The sequence below is a fragment of the Lottia gigantea genome (assembly GCF_000327385.1).
Source record: "Lottia gigantea unplaced genomic scaffold LOTGIsca_61, whole genome shotgun sequence".
Classification (NCBI taxonomy): Eukaryota; Metazoa; Mollusca; class Gastropoda; family Lottiidae; genus Lottia; species Lottia gigantea.
In genome coordinates, this window is record NW_008710086.1 from 1074148 (window position 1) to 1090941 (window position 16794).

The window sequence follows — 16794 nt, forward strand, 5'->3', positions numbered from 1 at the left end:
TCAGATTGATCTGTATGGAACTTACAAATGGCGGCTGCCTTCACCAATTCCTACGTGACCTTGACATTCCCCTACCAGAATCTTGCCAGCAGACGATACTTCATGACGTAGCAGAAGGCCTATCTTGTCTTCACGATCAGAACATTCTTCATAACAACCTCACGTCGTTTTCTATCTACCTCAAAGGCTCGGTCCAGGTAAGCTTTTTTGCTAGCCTTTGGATTGCTAGTGCCATTCGACATTTCCGATTATTTCCGTCTACCTGAAAGCCTCGGCTCAGGGTACTTGTTAGCTCTTGGGGCTTGTATTGTCGTTAAGCATATCCTATATACTCTCCTCTGTTGTAAGCCAAATTATATAGATAAAGCAAATTTGGAATTGTTGAATTTGAAGCTGAAACACAGGAGTCAACGTAGCTGAGACCACTTTTGAAATCATGATTCCACACTTCATAAACCTTAATAAATTTTATTTGGCAGTGGCGTGTCTCAAAATGATTATGCGGAGAGACCGAGTAGGTGCCACCACGTAGAAACGCCACTGTTATTTGGTTGTTTACTGTTTGGGCTACTTTAGAGAATCCACATTCCTAACTATATGTTAATTTTATTTAGCTGTAGTGTACAAATCTCACGACAATCTCTGTCTTATCTGTCTTATCTTCAACTTCAAGTGGATCAACATGATCCCAATATCAAAAGAGATTTTCTCACAAAGTGTTTTGAATTGACAATGTATATACCTACTTCATTGTAGACGGGTAGATAGCAAGTAGATTAAAATGCAGATCTTAAGATGGCTGCTTGCGAACTTTAAGATCCGGGTTTTTTGTTTTGATTTGTATTTGAATACGAATCTCAATACGAAAAGGAACCTTAATTTTTCTTATGATATCTCTGCTTGCCATGGTCAGTGCGTAACACACAGATAAATAAATAGGAAACGAAATAACCTGATACATTTAACAAAGATTAGACAGAAATCCCCAAACATTTTTGCCCAGAAGCTGGTCCCGAACAAACCTCTTGGCAATAATTTTTACAAGGTGCCATTTTGACAACTTAAGCGAGGATCCTGCTTATTGGTTCCTGACCAAATCTCTTTACCATTGCCATCTTCAGGTTCTCCAGCTGGTCTTTTGCCAAACCTCTTGGAAATGTCATTATATCAAAAAATTCTGCTATCTCGCTAGCTAGACACAACAATAACTGCTAAAATATATTTCGACCATACTTTAAATTCTGTAGATTTGGCTGAATGACTCTGTATAGTAGCAATTCAATAACCGACGTGGATTAAACTATGATTAAATATCTAACAGATTAACGAGAGGGATCAAATGACTGATATAGATACCGATATATAGATTATATTATAATTATTATGGTTCAGATATAGCCTAGTCTGTAATAATTATTTCCCTGTAGGCGATATACTTAATCTATTCTTTTAGATGGTCCACAATTGGTATTTGGTCCACTCAGCTACTAATGCTTTGAATGTACTGAGTTTGTAAACCAGTATCCGTTTGGCATTTAGTCTTGTCAATTCGGCACCCGTTTCAGAGAGTCCACATAGCTTATAATTATAATTTCTTATACTTGTCTTTATTGTCTCATTTCTATTTTCAGTGCCTGGTACTGCGAGCCTCTGTCGGAGATTTCGAACACGCTTCTGTTTACGGAACTCTGCTATCAACCGGAAGTGTGTCGACACCAGTCAGCAAGAAACAGTTCTTCTTACCGGATATTCGCGCCTTTGCATTGGTTGCTTTGGAGATACTGGGTGTCGTCTGTGAGAAGAGGCAAGAACTCCAATCTCATCAACACAAAGTCGGGTATCAAGTAATTCCAGAAAATGGCGATTATTTTCATTACGAAAGACCGGACTCTAATCTTAGCTCAAGCATCCCGGACTCTTATCAGCTTCCGAACCAAACAGGCGTCGGAGGATCTTCAGGAAAAGGGATGCAAAAATCGGGAGGGAGCCAGGATAAGTTTCTGGTCGGAAACCGTCCGATACCGACGAAAATAATCGTGGAAAAGTACGTTTCAGATTCCAATATGGCGAAATCTGGAGATTACCATGACAACGATTCTGTGATTGACAGCGATGCGGTCTATCAGACTTTTAATTCCGCCAAAAATTCATTTCTGTCTGTTCCGTCCGAAGAGCGCACAATGAACCCTTATGTGAATGTTATCGGGGGTAATAAAGGGCGTCCCCTTTCAGCAAGGGGTCTACCACCCCCTCCAACGCAATCCTTTATTGCTTCCTCACCCGGAGAAAGTCTACATCCGTATGTTAACTTTCCACCGAGACCTACTGAGGGGTCGCGTTCATTTAGTGCTAATAGCAAACTACAACCGGGACAGACCTCATCTGGACATGACCACCCATCCCCGAGTCCAACATCCGCTCTGGGAACACAACAATATGTATCCGGGCTCGATCCAAATTCAGCATTTTATCGAAAAAGTGAAAAAGAGCGCGAATATGAGGAAATTGACGAAATCGCAGAGTGCATCGAGTCGGATTATTATCGGAAAAATATGTATCCGACAAAACCGCAAGCTAATAATCAATCCTATCAAGAGCGGCCGACAATATCTACTTCAGGATCTATGCAGGCATCAACACCAGCTTCAGGTGCGGCTTCAGGAAAAGGGAGCATTGTTCAAGTACCCGCGAGACCAGTTCCTCCAAAACGAAACCACGGGCCTTCAAGCAGATCTTCAGGAGCGGATCAAAATCATGCTTCGTTGCCAGGAATGGTGGACAGAAATTCCTTCAGAGATGCCCCGTCCCTAAAGGATCTCATGTCCGCAAACGAAGCCGCAAAAATCCAACACCATCTGGAAAGCTATCAAGTTAGAGTGGATGGGCAGATAAGGAATGAACTGTTACATCCCGGGAATAAACCTTGGCATCAAGATCCAAAACCAATTCAAAAGAATGGTAAAAAGCCAGAATGGTTTCATGCGCAGATTCCGCAACCCGAAAATGAAATCGAATATGTAAACGTGCCTATCAAGCAACCCGTTGAGGTAGCGAAACAATCAGTGGTCAACGTCAGACCGAACACAGCGTACCCATCCTCCCAAATCCAACGACCAACTGCCCCTCCCCCTCCCAGACCACAATCAGCAAAACCAGCAACACAAAAGCCACCATCGACAAATCCACCGTCCGGAAAACCTCAAACTGTGAACGCACCACACCAAAATCTCTTAAAAGCCCAAGAAGAGTCGCAAACGGTCGAAATATCTTGCGAATATCAGATACCAACCGTTCGTGTCCAATCAGCGAAGGCATCAAAAGCTCGGTCGGCCATGAAAAATGCCATCCAAAAGAACTCTCACAACCCAGTCATGAACTCCGATCGCGGAAAATCAAATGCCGATATTGAGAAAAAATATTCCAAGTTCGATCAAATCGGAACAATACGCGACACGTTCCGTAGACTGAAGGAAAAACGACGCAACGCACCAGATAGTTCTTCTAATTCGGATCAAGTAACTCAAAATCAAACAAACGTTCAACAAACGCAGAATCATGAACACGAAACTTCTGTGAATCATCAGAGAAATGTCAGCAATACAAACAATAATGCAAAAGTGGAAACTGTGTCTAGTTTCAGTAGCGCTGATAGTTTTAATAGCAGTCTGTACAAACAGCATCCTCCCAAATCAGGTGAATCGTTAACTAGTGGGGAGGTATCTTCGCTGTCTTCCCAAGCGGAGATGACCGCTGATCAACTGGAACACAGCGGCTACGCGTCCGACCCGATCGCTATCAATAAAAACGTTGTTGTCGCAAGTGCCAAAATAATCGATAGCGGCTTTGAAACAGCTTCCATAAGTAGTGCTATAGGAAATCATGCATATTCCTGCTCGTGCGTGGACGAAAAAGTAAACGCACCATGTACGTGCCAATACACATCTCCTCAAAAACAAAATAGTGAAACTAAAACATCTTGGAGTAATACAGATTCCGTTTCATCGTCGCTAGAGTCGGAAACGACGCTCACCCAGAATGTGATATCGTGCCCAGACGTTGTTCCCCAACGATTGACTCCAACAAACGGGCCGGACGTGTTAGGACCGGATGAGCAATACCCGCAAAAATCTGAGAAATCAGACCGCACTGAACCTCAGAAGACCAAGAACAATAAAATATTCTCTAAAATGCATACTACGAGTATAATGAACAAAAAAGCACAGAAGAAAGGTGTTGCTTCTAAGAGGTACCAAGAACTCGCAAAACGAGGTGTTCCGTTAAGAGTGTCCGTAGTTTCTGCTAAACAACCTAGTGAGAGTTCGGACACTCAAACGGATTGGAGCGAATTCGATTCCAATTACGAAGCGGAGGTAATCGAAGAAGATCCGGAATTCGCAGACGAGGAGGAAGTGTACTCGGATTCAGACGCACAAGACTTTTTAGACAGTTTAGACTCGTCCTCTGCACGGAGCAGCGTCAAGGCACCAGCTCGGATCGGATCATTTAAATCAGGATCGGTCGTGAACGAGGTGATCCGGGAGGTTCCGGAAGAGTCCTCGTCGACTTGTGATGAGGAGTCTAAAGGATTATTGAGACCAGGAGAAAAGTTGGTGAAGGGTTTCGAGATTTCATCCAGTAGTGCTTCTGATCAACCTCCTGTTGCAGGTACGTGCAAGCCCGTCTCTAATTTCTTGACCTATAAATCCTCTCATTTCTCAACTTTATTGTCAATTAAGCTGAATTTTAGGAAAGATTTCTTACTTAATCAATTAATTCACATCAACAATTCTATGGCCTTTTTTTTGGTTCACCGGATATATAGTCTCGAAAAAGAAATCAAATTCAATCTTGGATCACAGTTGCTGACTCATTCTTCTCGTCTCTTCCAGTTTTGTTGTCTAATTTAGCAATTTAGTCACAGACTTATACCGGATAAATAATGACAGACTGCTCTCTTGCTCGGTCCATTGTCACTAAGAGAGCAGAAGTTAGGCTGAATCCCAGTGTTAAAGAAATGTTAATTCTCTTTTCAGGAGCTGGCTGGGATGAAGAAAGTAAAATCGACAGAATGTTCACTAAATCTCTTACAACAAACAAACCAAACTCATCCAAGGACCCAGGAATGGGGTTGGACGAAACGACCATCCGACAAATTGTCCAGAATCCCGCCACAAATCGAGCGCAGACGCTAGGTTACCGTCCGCCAGTTCCGGTTCGGAAGGGCCTGGACACGCATCACGTTAAATACTGTCAAGAAATGGCGTCTAAATGTAACTTACTAGAATATGACGACTTGATGCCAGCTCATGTGGACAAATTCCAAGTTCTGCGAGATAAACTTCAGAATGAAGCCAAGCTTGGATCTGTGGGCGTTCAGGTGAGTATTACATGAAGATCTGTGGTTCACTGACGACTGACTTTACTGGTGGTGGTAGCGAACCAAAGCTCTGTTTACTTGAGTTCCACAAAAATACTTTTTGATCCGTCTCGATAGAAAGACACAAAAGTAGAAAAATATCAACTCTTTGGGAACATTTCATGCCACTGTGACGTGTGAGCCCTTTTCCCTCTTATTTCTGTCTATAGTCTGTCTTCTTTGTATCAATCCTTTCTCTTCCCATCACACATTTTTTGGTAATCCTATTCTGTTTTCTTTATTTCAGCTGTTGGACATGATACAGAAATGTTGGTTAAACGATTGTCCGCCATCGACGGGACAACTGGTGAAACAACTGAGAGGTCCCGTCACAGAAACGGAATTATAGAGAAATGTGCTTACTTGCTATTTGTTTATGTGTGTGCGTCCTGTTATCTTGGACATCTACCAACTGTGGGTGAACGCTATGGTTGTCTGATGATAGTTGAAAGGCGTTGACTTTTTAATAATGGCGTGCTTTTCACGTAAATGGCGGGATTAATTACGCGGGAAATATTTCTAAACGGATTGTCACGTGACATTTTAAGGTTTCAGCCAATTCTTTAGAACTCTTGTATTCTTGACTCTTTTAAGCTGTTTTCGTCTGAATCAACGATTCTGTGTGGAACTTCGTGCGCTTTAGAATACGATAGAGATCTTTCATATTTATTAATCATCACTGTGATATTATATTCATCCGTCCATCATTGATACACGACCTGGTTTAGCTTCAGCTAATTCTTTAGAGCTCTTGTTCTTATGACTCTCTCCTTTCTCCTCTGAATAAAAAAGGGTACGTATGAGGAACTTCGTGCGTTTCAGAATACGGTATAGATTTTTCTTATTTATTAACTATCACTGTGATATTTTATGCATCCGTCCATTGTTATATTATTTCGTCTATAACTGTTTATTTTTACTATTTGTTTAATGTTTTGTTTAATTTTGCATTTATCACGCTACAAGTGTATTAAGCACTATTTTAACAGTGAAAATATTTTATTATTGTAATTTAGCATTCAGCAATTGTAAGTTAACATGGTCATCCCAAGTTCTAAACTGACAAAACTGATAAAATGCAGATTTAGGCCTTAGATGTTTTCTTTGTGTTTCTTTTCTATGGGTAATAAAATTACATATTTTGTATTAATGTAAGCCATGGAACCCCATATAAGATATAATTGTTATTATTCTCAATTCCGTCCGTTTTATAGCATTTCTTTATAATATTTCAATAAATCATTTACATTTGTTTCTCTGTAATATTTCTCCAGAACAAGTGTTCAAATACGAAGGCGGCATACCATTGGTAAAATGAGAAACTTTCAAAGATTTTTATGAAAATTGAAGCCTACTCCAGACCACTAGCCATCAAAAGCATCTTTTAGAAATTGAATGGGTCTTGGACACTGTCTGTTCAGGCTTTTTGCAATAGCCTCACCCCTCTTTACTCTTTCTCTTTCTCATTGAAATAAGAATACACTGCAAGTGCTCTCACACAGAAGTAAGAAACATAACTCAGAATAACATTGCAGGTGGTTGAAAAGAATGCAACAAATGTTGATTAAATGACAGATATATTTCTTATCTTCTGTATAATTATAAAATAATTAACATGTTTTATTAATTACTTAATAACTTAAATAATATATCACAGCATCTCATCTACTTTATCAAATAACATAGGTACTTTTAGCTTTTAACAGACATGACTGGTAAGTGAAAATACAGCTATTTTTATCAATAGCATAGAATGACTGGTAAATACAGTCAACTACAATTCTGGTCAGACATGATTGGTAAATACAGTCAAATCAACAGTCTAGAGCTCTAGTCAGACATGACTGGTAAATACAGTCAAATCAACAGTCCAGAGCTCTAGTCAGTCATGACTGGTAAATACAGTCCAATCAATAGTCCAGAGCTCTAGTCAGACATGACTGGTAAATACAGTCAAATCAACAGTCTAGAGCTCTAGTCAAACATGACTGGTAAATACGGTCAAATCAACAATCTAGAGCTCTAGTCTGACCTGATTTGTGAAAACTATCAAATTTAGAGCACTGATAATCATTGGTTAGATTCTTAAAATATCTGAAAACCTCACAGCCGAAATTATGCCAAACTAAAAAATTCTTAATTAAATACAAAGATATATCAAAATTCACAACTTTATGTACAAAAAGATCATATTATAGTCGAGCAAATATACTAAAACTGGGGACCCATCAAAACACATCTTTACAATGTCAAGCTATTATGAACTTCGTACTTGTACCCTGACTGCAATAGCCACCTTTCTTGTATCAAGGAAGTTTGTCAGCGATTTGATTGGATGCAGCTTTGTCAAAAAATCTGTAAACAATAAGACACGTTTACAGTAATTCTGTTAGGGGCTCTGATAAGCTATATTTGCTAGCATACAATCCAATGAAATCACTGCATTCCATGACACAAGAATAGTAGCTATTACAGTCAAGGTATAAGACGAAGTTCGTAATATCTTGACATTGTGAAGATGAACAAAACATAAAATGTGCAGGCCATGTTCTGAATTAGAAGTTTGAAACTATACAAGTAAAACCAATATTATATTCTTTACTACTTAAGGTGCCCTCACACTATAGCAATCACCAGTTGTGTATGGTGGCCAATAAGAATAGTGGTCTTCAGTTTCAAACAGAACTCTTCTATGAACTAACCTGTCAATTGCAATCGGAAATCATGACTACTTTCATTATTCGTAACCATAGACAACTGGTAATCGTTATGGTGTGAGAAAACCTTAACACTAATTCAAAATAAAATTCATTGCTTGTGTTTATGTTTTGAAAGGTACTCTGATGTGTATATAAATATATCTGCTCGACTATAGTTGAGAAAAGTGTCATTCTTAAAATATATTTGCATATAGTGATTAAAAACAAAACTATACAATTAACCCTAACAATACTCTCTCACTAGGGGTTAATCTCACATGCCTGAGCCTGTGCTTTTGTAACATTACTTGCAATGTTACAAACTAAAATTTCGGACCTAATTTCTAAAGTAAGTCCATCTTACTTTGAGCCCTAAAGTTTGCTATCATACTCAACATCTCATCCTTCTTCTAATCCTTAATATAATCCTTTACATCCTTTAGTTTGGCTAACTGTGATCTTTAATATAATCCTTACACCTTCTAGTAAGGCTCAATGTTTTCTTATCTTTGATGCTTAACACTCTCTAGTTTGGTTTACTGTGATCTTTAACATAATCCTTCACACTCTTTAGTAAGGCTCAATGTTTTGTTAACTTTGATCCTTCACACCCTCCAATTTGGCTTAAATATATAGCATCCCCTATATAAACTGGTATTTATCAGATGTATATATAAATATTAACAATAATAATAATATATAAAGGTTTTGTACAAGGGAAATAAAAGTAAAAGCCTTATAACAGGATTTGATTAGAAACTAATAATTCTATTGTAAAGAGGATTTCACATTTTTTGGTGTGTATCAGGAACACTGATAGCATCTATTGGCACCATTCCAATTTTCAATCAGATGTCTATTGTGGTTCCTGCAATTCGATCAATGTCCATGAGTCAGATACAGAACGAGTATTTTAAGTTAAAAATAACATATCCATGTATATACTGGCCAAGATAAAAAATATAATATTTGTTTAGGAGGTAAGCTTTGAGTTTTAAACCAATCAAATAATCAATATACAAGAGAAATGATCCACGAATAATACAGCAATTCTCTAGTAAAGTTCCATCCTGATTTCAACTGATACGAATGAGACTATCCTCGGTTGAAACTGCAATCTAGCTCTAGGAAGAGCATGAACACAGCAAAAGAGTGAATGTACCCAAAGTTTAAATCTATTTTCAGTAAAGCTACACATTCAACAAAGGGAGATAAAGCTATAAAGCATCAATTCTATCAGCTTCCGGGGTATCTTGTTGAAAATCAGGTACAGCATATTGATCCAATCCTTGTACTCGCGGCATCTGGTTACACTGGTTATTCGGCGGTCCCGCTACGCCTATTTCTGGTTGTTGAGGGGCTGAAGGATCTCGCGGAGATACGACTGGATGGTTGGGACTACCGGGAGCACGATGGGTTGTCGCTGGATTCACTCCGTTTAAATCTGCCGGACATTCAAAATGGACACAATGAAATACCTGAAGATAAACAAAATTGTTATTTTTTATGATACACAACCTTTTATTTCATTTACACTCACTGTTCAAAGGGTTAAAGAAACTATCTATATCACTAGAATAGTAAATGAACCCTTGACTTTAAGGTAAGTGAGTGAACGTCTAACTCACTGAGCCACAGCAGTTTTATCATAAAAGTTGTACGTACCTCATTGGCTGTATTATGAGTTCCCACTATTCTAATAAATGCTATTGGTAAAGGATCGAATGTCAATAACTGCCAAGCTCTGAAATTCATAAAACATAGGAGAAAAGTCAATTAATAACATCAATACACACCTCCTTACCCTAACCAATCAAAAAAAAATCTCTTGCAACTAGAAATCGTTGCCAAGCACGATATGCCCTAATAAATTTTCAGAATATCAAGGACTGTAACTCTGGAAAGATTTACCGTATGGTGGTCTGATTGGACCTCATCCAACATATCGTGATAGGCAAGATAAGAAATATGAAATATCAAGTTACGTACTTGCAGTGTTCACGTCGTTTATCAGCCACAATGGTCCAGGTTTGATGATCGAAAGAAACTTCCACGTAAAAACTATAACTTCTATCATCACAATCCCATAATAATAATCTAAAATAATAAATAAATATATAAATCATAAATTACAAACAATTACTAATAAATAAATAGATTAAGGCCCTACTCATTTACAACCAATCTGAAACTGGATTCCGAATCCTTGTCACTCATTTACAGCAGTTTGCCCTGAATCTGAATCCGGATTTTGAATCCATGAATCCGCCTCCTAGGACAGATTCGTCGGATTCAAGATGGCGTCATTCATATAATTTTAAATCAGTCTTGCTTTTCGAATCTGTTTCATTCGTTTACAACACGAATCTGATGTACCAAACTGGTTTCAGATTTTTTGTAATCGAGTAGGGCCTACTTTCAAAGATAACTGTCTTGCCTATTTACATAATGTTTAATTTGACTCACCAAATTAACCAGTTTTAAGAACGAAAACTTGAGTTATACAGTTTCTGATTGGATAAATACACTTAATTTAAAATCAGTTTTAGTGATTGACAAATCAGATAACTGGAAAACTAAGATCATCTTAAGTTAAGGCCCCTTATTTCAAAATCTTCTGTGCTCCATAACAGAGAAGACACAAACCCTTTCCAAATGTATTTATATCACAGTAACTGAGAGGACGTTCATTCATTTCTTTATTAAAACCAAAGTACTGTTCGAAATAAAAAGTTAACTTTAAAGTGATATTAAAAACCTGCCATACCTCATAGAGCCTATTATATAGGGTTGTGCTAGTTGAATTACAATAGCCCCGCTACCTAGCTGATGACACGTATACCCAGAATCCCAATCATAGTTCTTGACGTCCCCGTTAATCAGAGCATTACGACTTCTACTCACTCCCTCTATAACTACAGCGCTATTCTTGATAGTAGCTACATTCTCGGCCGGCACTGCAATAGAAAAAAACTTCATCATTATAAGCCGAAACAAAACACAATAAAACTCAAACATGCCACCTCGCTGAATCTTTTAATAGATGCATTCTTTTCTTCTCCACACAATCAGTTTTAACTCTGCTCTTAACCATACTCCTAGTTGATAAACTGCATATTCAGATGTTTATATCTACTAAACCATGATATACATACCTACAAGTCCTCTATCTAGTGTAAAAGGTTTATTGGTGTAATATCCTTCAATAGCTACCAAATGAAAAACACGGTTCACTGTATTATGGGTTCCAACTATTCGGATAAATCTGGAAAAGAAAAAAAAATTCTTATTCTACATAAAATCCTCCTTTTTCGGGTAAAAATCTCATAACTAGGTTAGACATTCGGGCAATCTTAGATATCTCCCCCCCCCCCCCCCCCCTCGGAGGTAAACATGGCTCTGCCACTGGATATCTCATCAGAGGAAGTGGTAGAGCCAGATTTATCAGGCTACAACCAGACCTTGGGTAAAACTTACTTGCAGACTCGAATAGGAAAGTAGAGTTTCTGCCAGGAACGACAGAGATAGGCTGTATGATCAATAACTCTCACATAGTCTTTATCATCCATTGATACTTCTATATAGTACGAATACGACCTGGATAACAGACACAAGAAAGAAGCTTAAACATAAATATATATACTATGATAGTTTTTATTTAGATTAGAATTTACAGAAACAAGAAACCAGAAGTCAGGTCAGTGCTTGTTTGAGAATATCATTCTCATCTCAGTTTACACTAACAATTCTTCCCTCTATTACTGGCACTGGCTTGGAACACTGTCCTTTTGTGGTAGAGGAATAGCTCATTCAGTAGCAAGTTGGTTTGTACCTGCTAGGTGTTTAGATGTAATTAAAAAAGCTGATGTTCAATGGAATCGAACCAAGTTCAATAGGTGTTCATTAGACAGCTGACTGGTATCATGCCTGTTATACTTAAAAAAAAATCCATTACAAGAGTAACAAAAATGACTTCAAAGTGTTCTCTTTCAACCGTATCTGAAACCCTTAGACAGAATAATTTTATATCTATATCATGTTCTCACCTCATATCTCTGTCCCAGAGTAACAGTTTAAACATATTGAGAATGTAGGGACGATCTAACTTTAACACGATTCCTTGTCCGTTATTATCGTCTATTGGGTGTCGAGAAAATCCTCGGTCTAAATCATAATTATGATAATCCCCATCTAATAACCCTGTTTTCATCTCCCCACGGTAAACATGAGCTCCGTGTAATGCTGTAGCTATATTCTCTTCGGGTACTAAAATATATAACAATAAGCACTGAATCATATAAAACACTATAATGTCATATACTCTGAATTTCAAAATGGTTTTATGTGACCATTTTAGCTATAATTTTTCTAAAGGTTAGGATGGTTGTGAAGGTCACATGTTACTATTCAACAGAAGGCATTGACCCAGGGTTTTTAATCCTTTGATACTAAATAAATGTTATTCAAAAAAATTTCAAACTATTAAACATAAAACTTACATAATAATCCTCGATATTTCAGCTCCATAGATCTACTTTCAGTTTGTGTTTTGATGGCGTCGAGTATGGAATCGGCAGGCACCAGGCTGGTCGGTCGAACGTTGTTTAAAAGTTCCGGCATCGTCATTAACGGTAGCCTGACACTGTCTAATATTGGGGTGGGGTCTGTGCCGTTATTAAACTCCGCCCACTCACACACGGCTTTAAATATATCCAACTCGTGAGCATAGAAAGAATCTCTAGCTATCAGTTCTTTTACCGAATTCTGTAAAAAAAAGAAGAAATGATACGAAATATGCCAAAAGTTTGGCTCAGCCTTTGATAGTTATAATATACGTGTGTAGAGGTCCACAATATCAATTTGAACCGCTCACATCAAGGACAAAGATCAAACATGGCTAGTGTAGAACATTTGTAACAAACTGTGTTATTTCATTCGTCGGCCACTTTCTCCCATATTCTACCTGTCTGTATTAGACTCTAAATGAGACAAAATCCAAGGATTTATCAGATTCAACAGATTTTCTCACAGATTCTGCTAGTTGCAAGGTGGACCTGAAGACCTTCCCTCCCCCTCTAACACCCACCCCCATCCTCTTAATATCAAGACAACTTACCTGTGATAGAGAAAGAAAAGATTCACTATGGAGAATCTCGTTAGCATTTCTGTCAATAAATTCTTGACACATGAGACACAGGGACATTAAATTATACATGTTGGCTAGGTCATAAATAGGACAGACATTACGACTGTTTAACACTGATTTCAGATAATCGGATATAGCTGTTTCTAATTCCTCAAACCCAAAACGATGAGCCAAACCTAGAATATCTAATATTGTACTTTCTTCCTGAAATATACAATAAATATGATCTGTCAAAATTCCTGAAAATATATTCCAGTTCTTGTTAATTCCAGACTTCTGTTCAGCGATTCTATTTTGACATGAAATAATTCACATCGTTTCAATTAAAATACACGAAATAGAAACACATTTTTTGTAAATATTTCTAAAAAAAGCCCTACCCCTCATATTAGCCCAGCCCTGCCCAGCTCATTATTGCGCAACCTTGACAGTTTGATCTTTAAAGAAAGTATGCATGTGCATAAGAGATCAATATACAGTTGTGGGTTGTCAAAAAGATGACACTATATTCTGCATTGTGCATGGATTAGTTGTGCATTGGATCTATTTCTTACCTTAATCTCTGTAAGGTGAAGTCTACCAGTATATATATATTTAAATAAAAATGAGAAAGCTGTGGCAGGAACATCATGTAATTCTATCTGGGCTGTTCCTGGCTGTGATTCCTTTAATCCTCCATAAAATAATGCTCTGCAAATAAAACAGGAAAACATGAAAAGAAAATCAAACAAGAAATTAATTACAGAAATCTGTCAAAAATTTATTTAAGATGTCATATGTTAGTTTTAATCAATCTGTTATACCTATAAACCATGTTTGTTCAAAACCCAAATCAAAACGACTGTACTTAGACTACAGTCATTACGAATTATAATAAAAATAGTAGTGAAAACTAAAATTGAGGCATAGGTCCCCATAAAGAGTTTACGTCTGCAAAAAGATGATAATTCAATATATACATTTACTTACCGAAAATATTCCGATCTAGCGGCTAAAATAACTTTATGACCTTGAAATTCTCCACCGTCCACTATGAGATCAATATCACTATAGTCACTATTTTCTACTAGTTCACCAAAACTGTCTGATAGAGATCCCACATGATCCACCACCCCCAGGGGAGCTGGAGAACGCAGTTGACGATGGTCACACATTACTGATCGGATTCTTTAAAACACTCAACGATTTTCCATAGTTCTCTGAAAGAAAATACAGAATGAGCCGAACTCAGTAAAGATATTGTCAATTATCAGACGGAATAAGCTAAGATCACAAAACATAATTGATTGGAGAAAAATGATTGGTTGATATATGACAATTTTACGCTCGCTTCCAGTAGATGCTGATATCGAAAACAAATAGAAGACGATCATGTACTATTTTGTCATTCTGGCAAGTAAACAAGATAGTAATTATGTATTGAATCAAAAAAATCGTTATATTATGACATGCAACAAATGATACAAATATGGTATTCATGGTTATGTAATCACAAGAGTCCAAATATAGATGAAATCAAAAGGATCACTGTTGAAGATCAATACGTATTGTATCGCGGTATGACTGGTTATAATCGGAATCAGACAAATGTCAATCCAAAATGAAGGAGGGGCAGATCAGTTGAAGTTTGTTTACATTTTGTAGTCAGAAAAATTCCACCATTTGTAATGGAGTTCTGCAATGTAATCAAACAACGATGAGGTTTTCATTTGTTCTTCTGCTTAAATGAGATACGATGCGTCGAAAAAATGCAATGAGAACGATTGTGCACTCATAGAAACGACAAAACATGAAGAAAAAATTAAAACGAAATTACCATGAACTCCATGAAAACATCGGCCATCTTGGTTTGTTCCTCCTTCCGTTTGACTTCCGCGAATATAGTTCGTGATTTGATTCCAATTAGATTCCTTATTAGGCAAATTACGATATATTTGGAACAATTTCTGAACATGTTCAAGCTATTCATTAGACAATTTAGAAATCCTTTTCCATTTTATTTTAAAAATATAACCTTTATATCCCTACGCGTCAGTTAAATCCGTTCTAATGTAAACAATATGGAACCATGATGAGGTCTCATGTGTAAATGTTATTTTGAAATTCATTTTATTTCGTGGAATTTGACTTTAACATGGCACAAAATGGTGACAGTCAGTTGCCTAGACAACATAGCAATGGAATTAACCCAAAAAATAATGCAACTTTGTCATCTAAACAACTTTTATATTCAGAAAAATTTCAGGACGATTCATTGAAAATATTAAATGGGGACAGTAAGAAAGCTAAAGAGCCTCCAAAAACATTTAAATTACCTCCAAGTTCTATTCTAGGGCAAGTGAAAAATTTTCTTCCAAAAATGATGGAAGCAAATGATAAATTGGAAGAAAAATTGCAAACAGATCCTGAGAATTTGGACATTGAAAATGTGAAAGATTCGGAACAATACATTGAAATGAACTTGGCCCTTGTAGAAGACCAAAACTCAAGTGACAGTGATTTTGATAGTGATTCTGAAAATAGTGACTCGAGTGAAAATGAAACTAAAATTCCAGAGGACAATTCCCTTAAGATATTGCCGAGCCTAAGTAAAAGTAAAATGGCAAAAATTCAAGTCTTGGGGGAAGTGGACAAGAGCCTGAATACTGTGAAAAAATCTTAGCATATTGTATACAATTATAAGGAAATAATTTTTTGATAAAGTGAGGAAAATGTGTCCAATGAGGATCGAAATCTTTGAGCTAATCATCAATTGGCACCTCCAAACGCATAATGAACTATTCTGCACATGCACTATATTCATGGTATCGTGTGAATGCGTAGAAGAGTTGATTTATAGACATACTAGCAACTCTATGTTTCAGTTCCAAGATATATAAATGATATTAGAGTGGATTTTTCAATACCGGTATCCAATAAAAGATTTAATTTTTTGTAACATAAATATTTTATATTGATTAAAATATAAATCAATTCATTTATGTTATAATTTCTTCATTTTTTATTGAACCAACCAGTCTAAGGATTCAATCTTTTTTATGGTCATCGTCAATTATTTTTCAACTGACCAATAAACACACTTCTACATGGTCTTTTTATGGCTGGTTTTGTAAATATGAACATTATTTAAATTAGACAATGGTGGTGCCAGCTTCCTGAGACCTGGGGTATATTTTGGGGCAGACAGACTTAATGGGGTCTACTGTTGAGATCTGGCCACATATTCTCGAAATGATCTTAGCACTAGGATGTCCTAGGTTCTTATCTTTTAACATTGATTCTAGGACATCCTAGCGCAAGGATTGTTTCGAGAATACATGGCCAGGATTCAAAATGTTGAAGCGATATAGGCCCATGGATCTTCTGAGAGGATTTCTCCACCCAAGACATTTTTTAGAAATGGGATTAATTTGGTGCATTTTGACAAATATTTTATTTGGTACATTTGGGGGTAAGCCTACAAATGCCCCTCCCACTCTGGTGCCTCCACTGAAACCAGCGTCTAATCTTTTTATTTGTATGGGGAGCGATAA

At 37.2% G+C, this 16794-nt stretch overlaps 2 protein-coding genes across 2 annotated transcripts; one reads left to right on the forward strand and one right to left on the reverse strand.

The window, feature by feature from the left end:
- Window positions 1-2063: 2063 nt before the first annotated feature.
- On the forward strand, window positions 2064-5765 carry LOTGIDRAFT_166833 (hypothetical protein; the record flags this gene model as incomplete). Its single annotated transcript, XM_009064275.1, has 3 exons — window positions 2064-4665; window positions 5034-5377; window positions 5664-5765. 3 exons carry the CDS (start codon window positions 2064-2066, stop codon window positions 5763-5765), a joined length of 3048 nt encoding a protein of 1015 aa, XP_009062523.1.
- Window positions 5766-9332: 3567 nt separating this feature from the next.
- On the reverse strand, window positions 9333-15105 carry LOTGIDRAFT_220364 (hypothetical protein; the record flags this gene model as incomplete). The annotated part of the gene is made up of 12 exons (XM_009064276.1): window positions 15078-15105; window positions 14231-14460; window positions 13816-13951; window positions 13232-13465; window positions 12615-12879; window positions 12162-12381; window positions 11593-11712; window positions 11271-11380; window positions 10883-11072; window positions 10105-10212; window positions 9781-9859; window positions 9333-9593 (listed from the first exon to the last, which is right to left on the reverse strand). The coding sequence occupies exons 2-12, from the start codon at window positions 14413-14415 to the stop codon at window positions 9333-9335; spliced, it is 1908 nt and encodes a 635-aa protein (XP_009062524.1). The 5' UTR covers window positions 14416-14460; window positions 15078-15105.
- Window positions 15106-16794: the final 1689 nt, after the last annotated feature.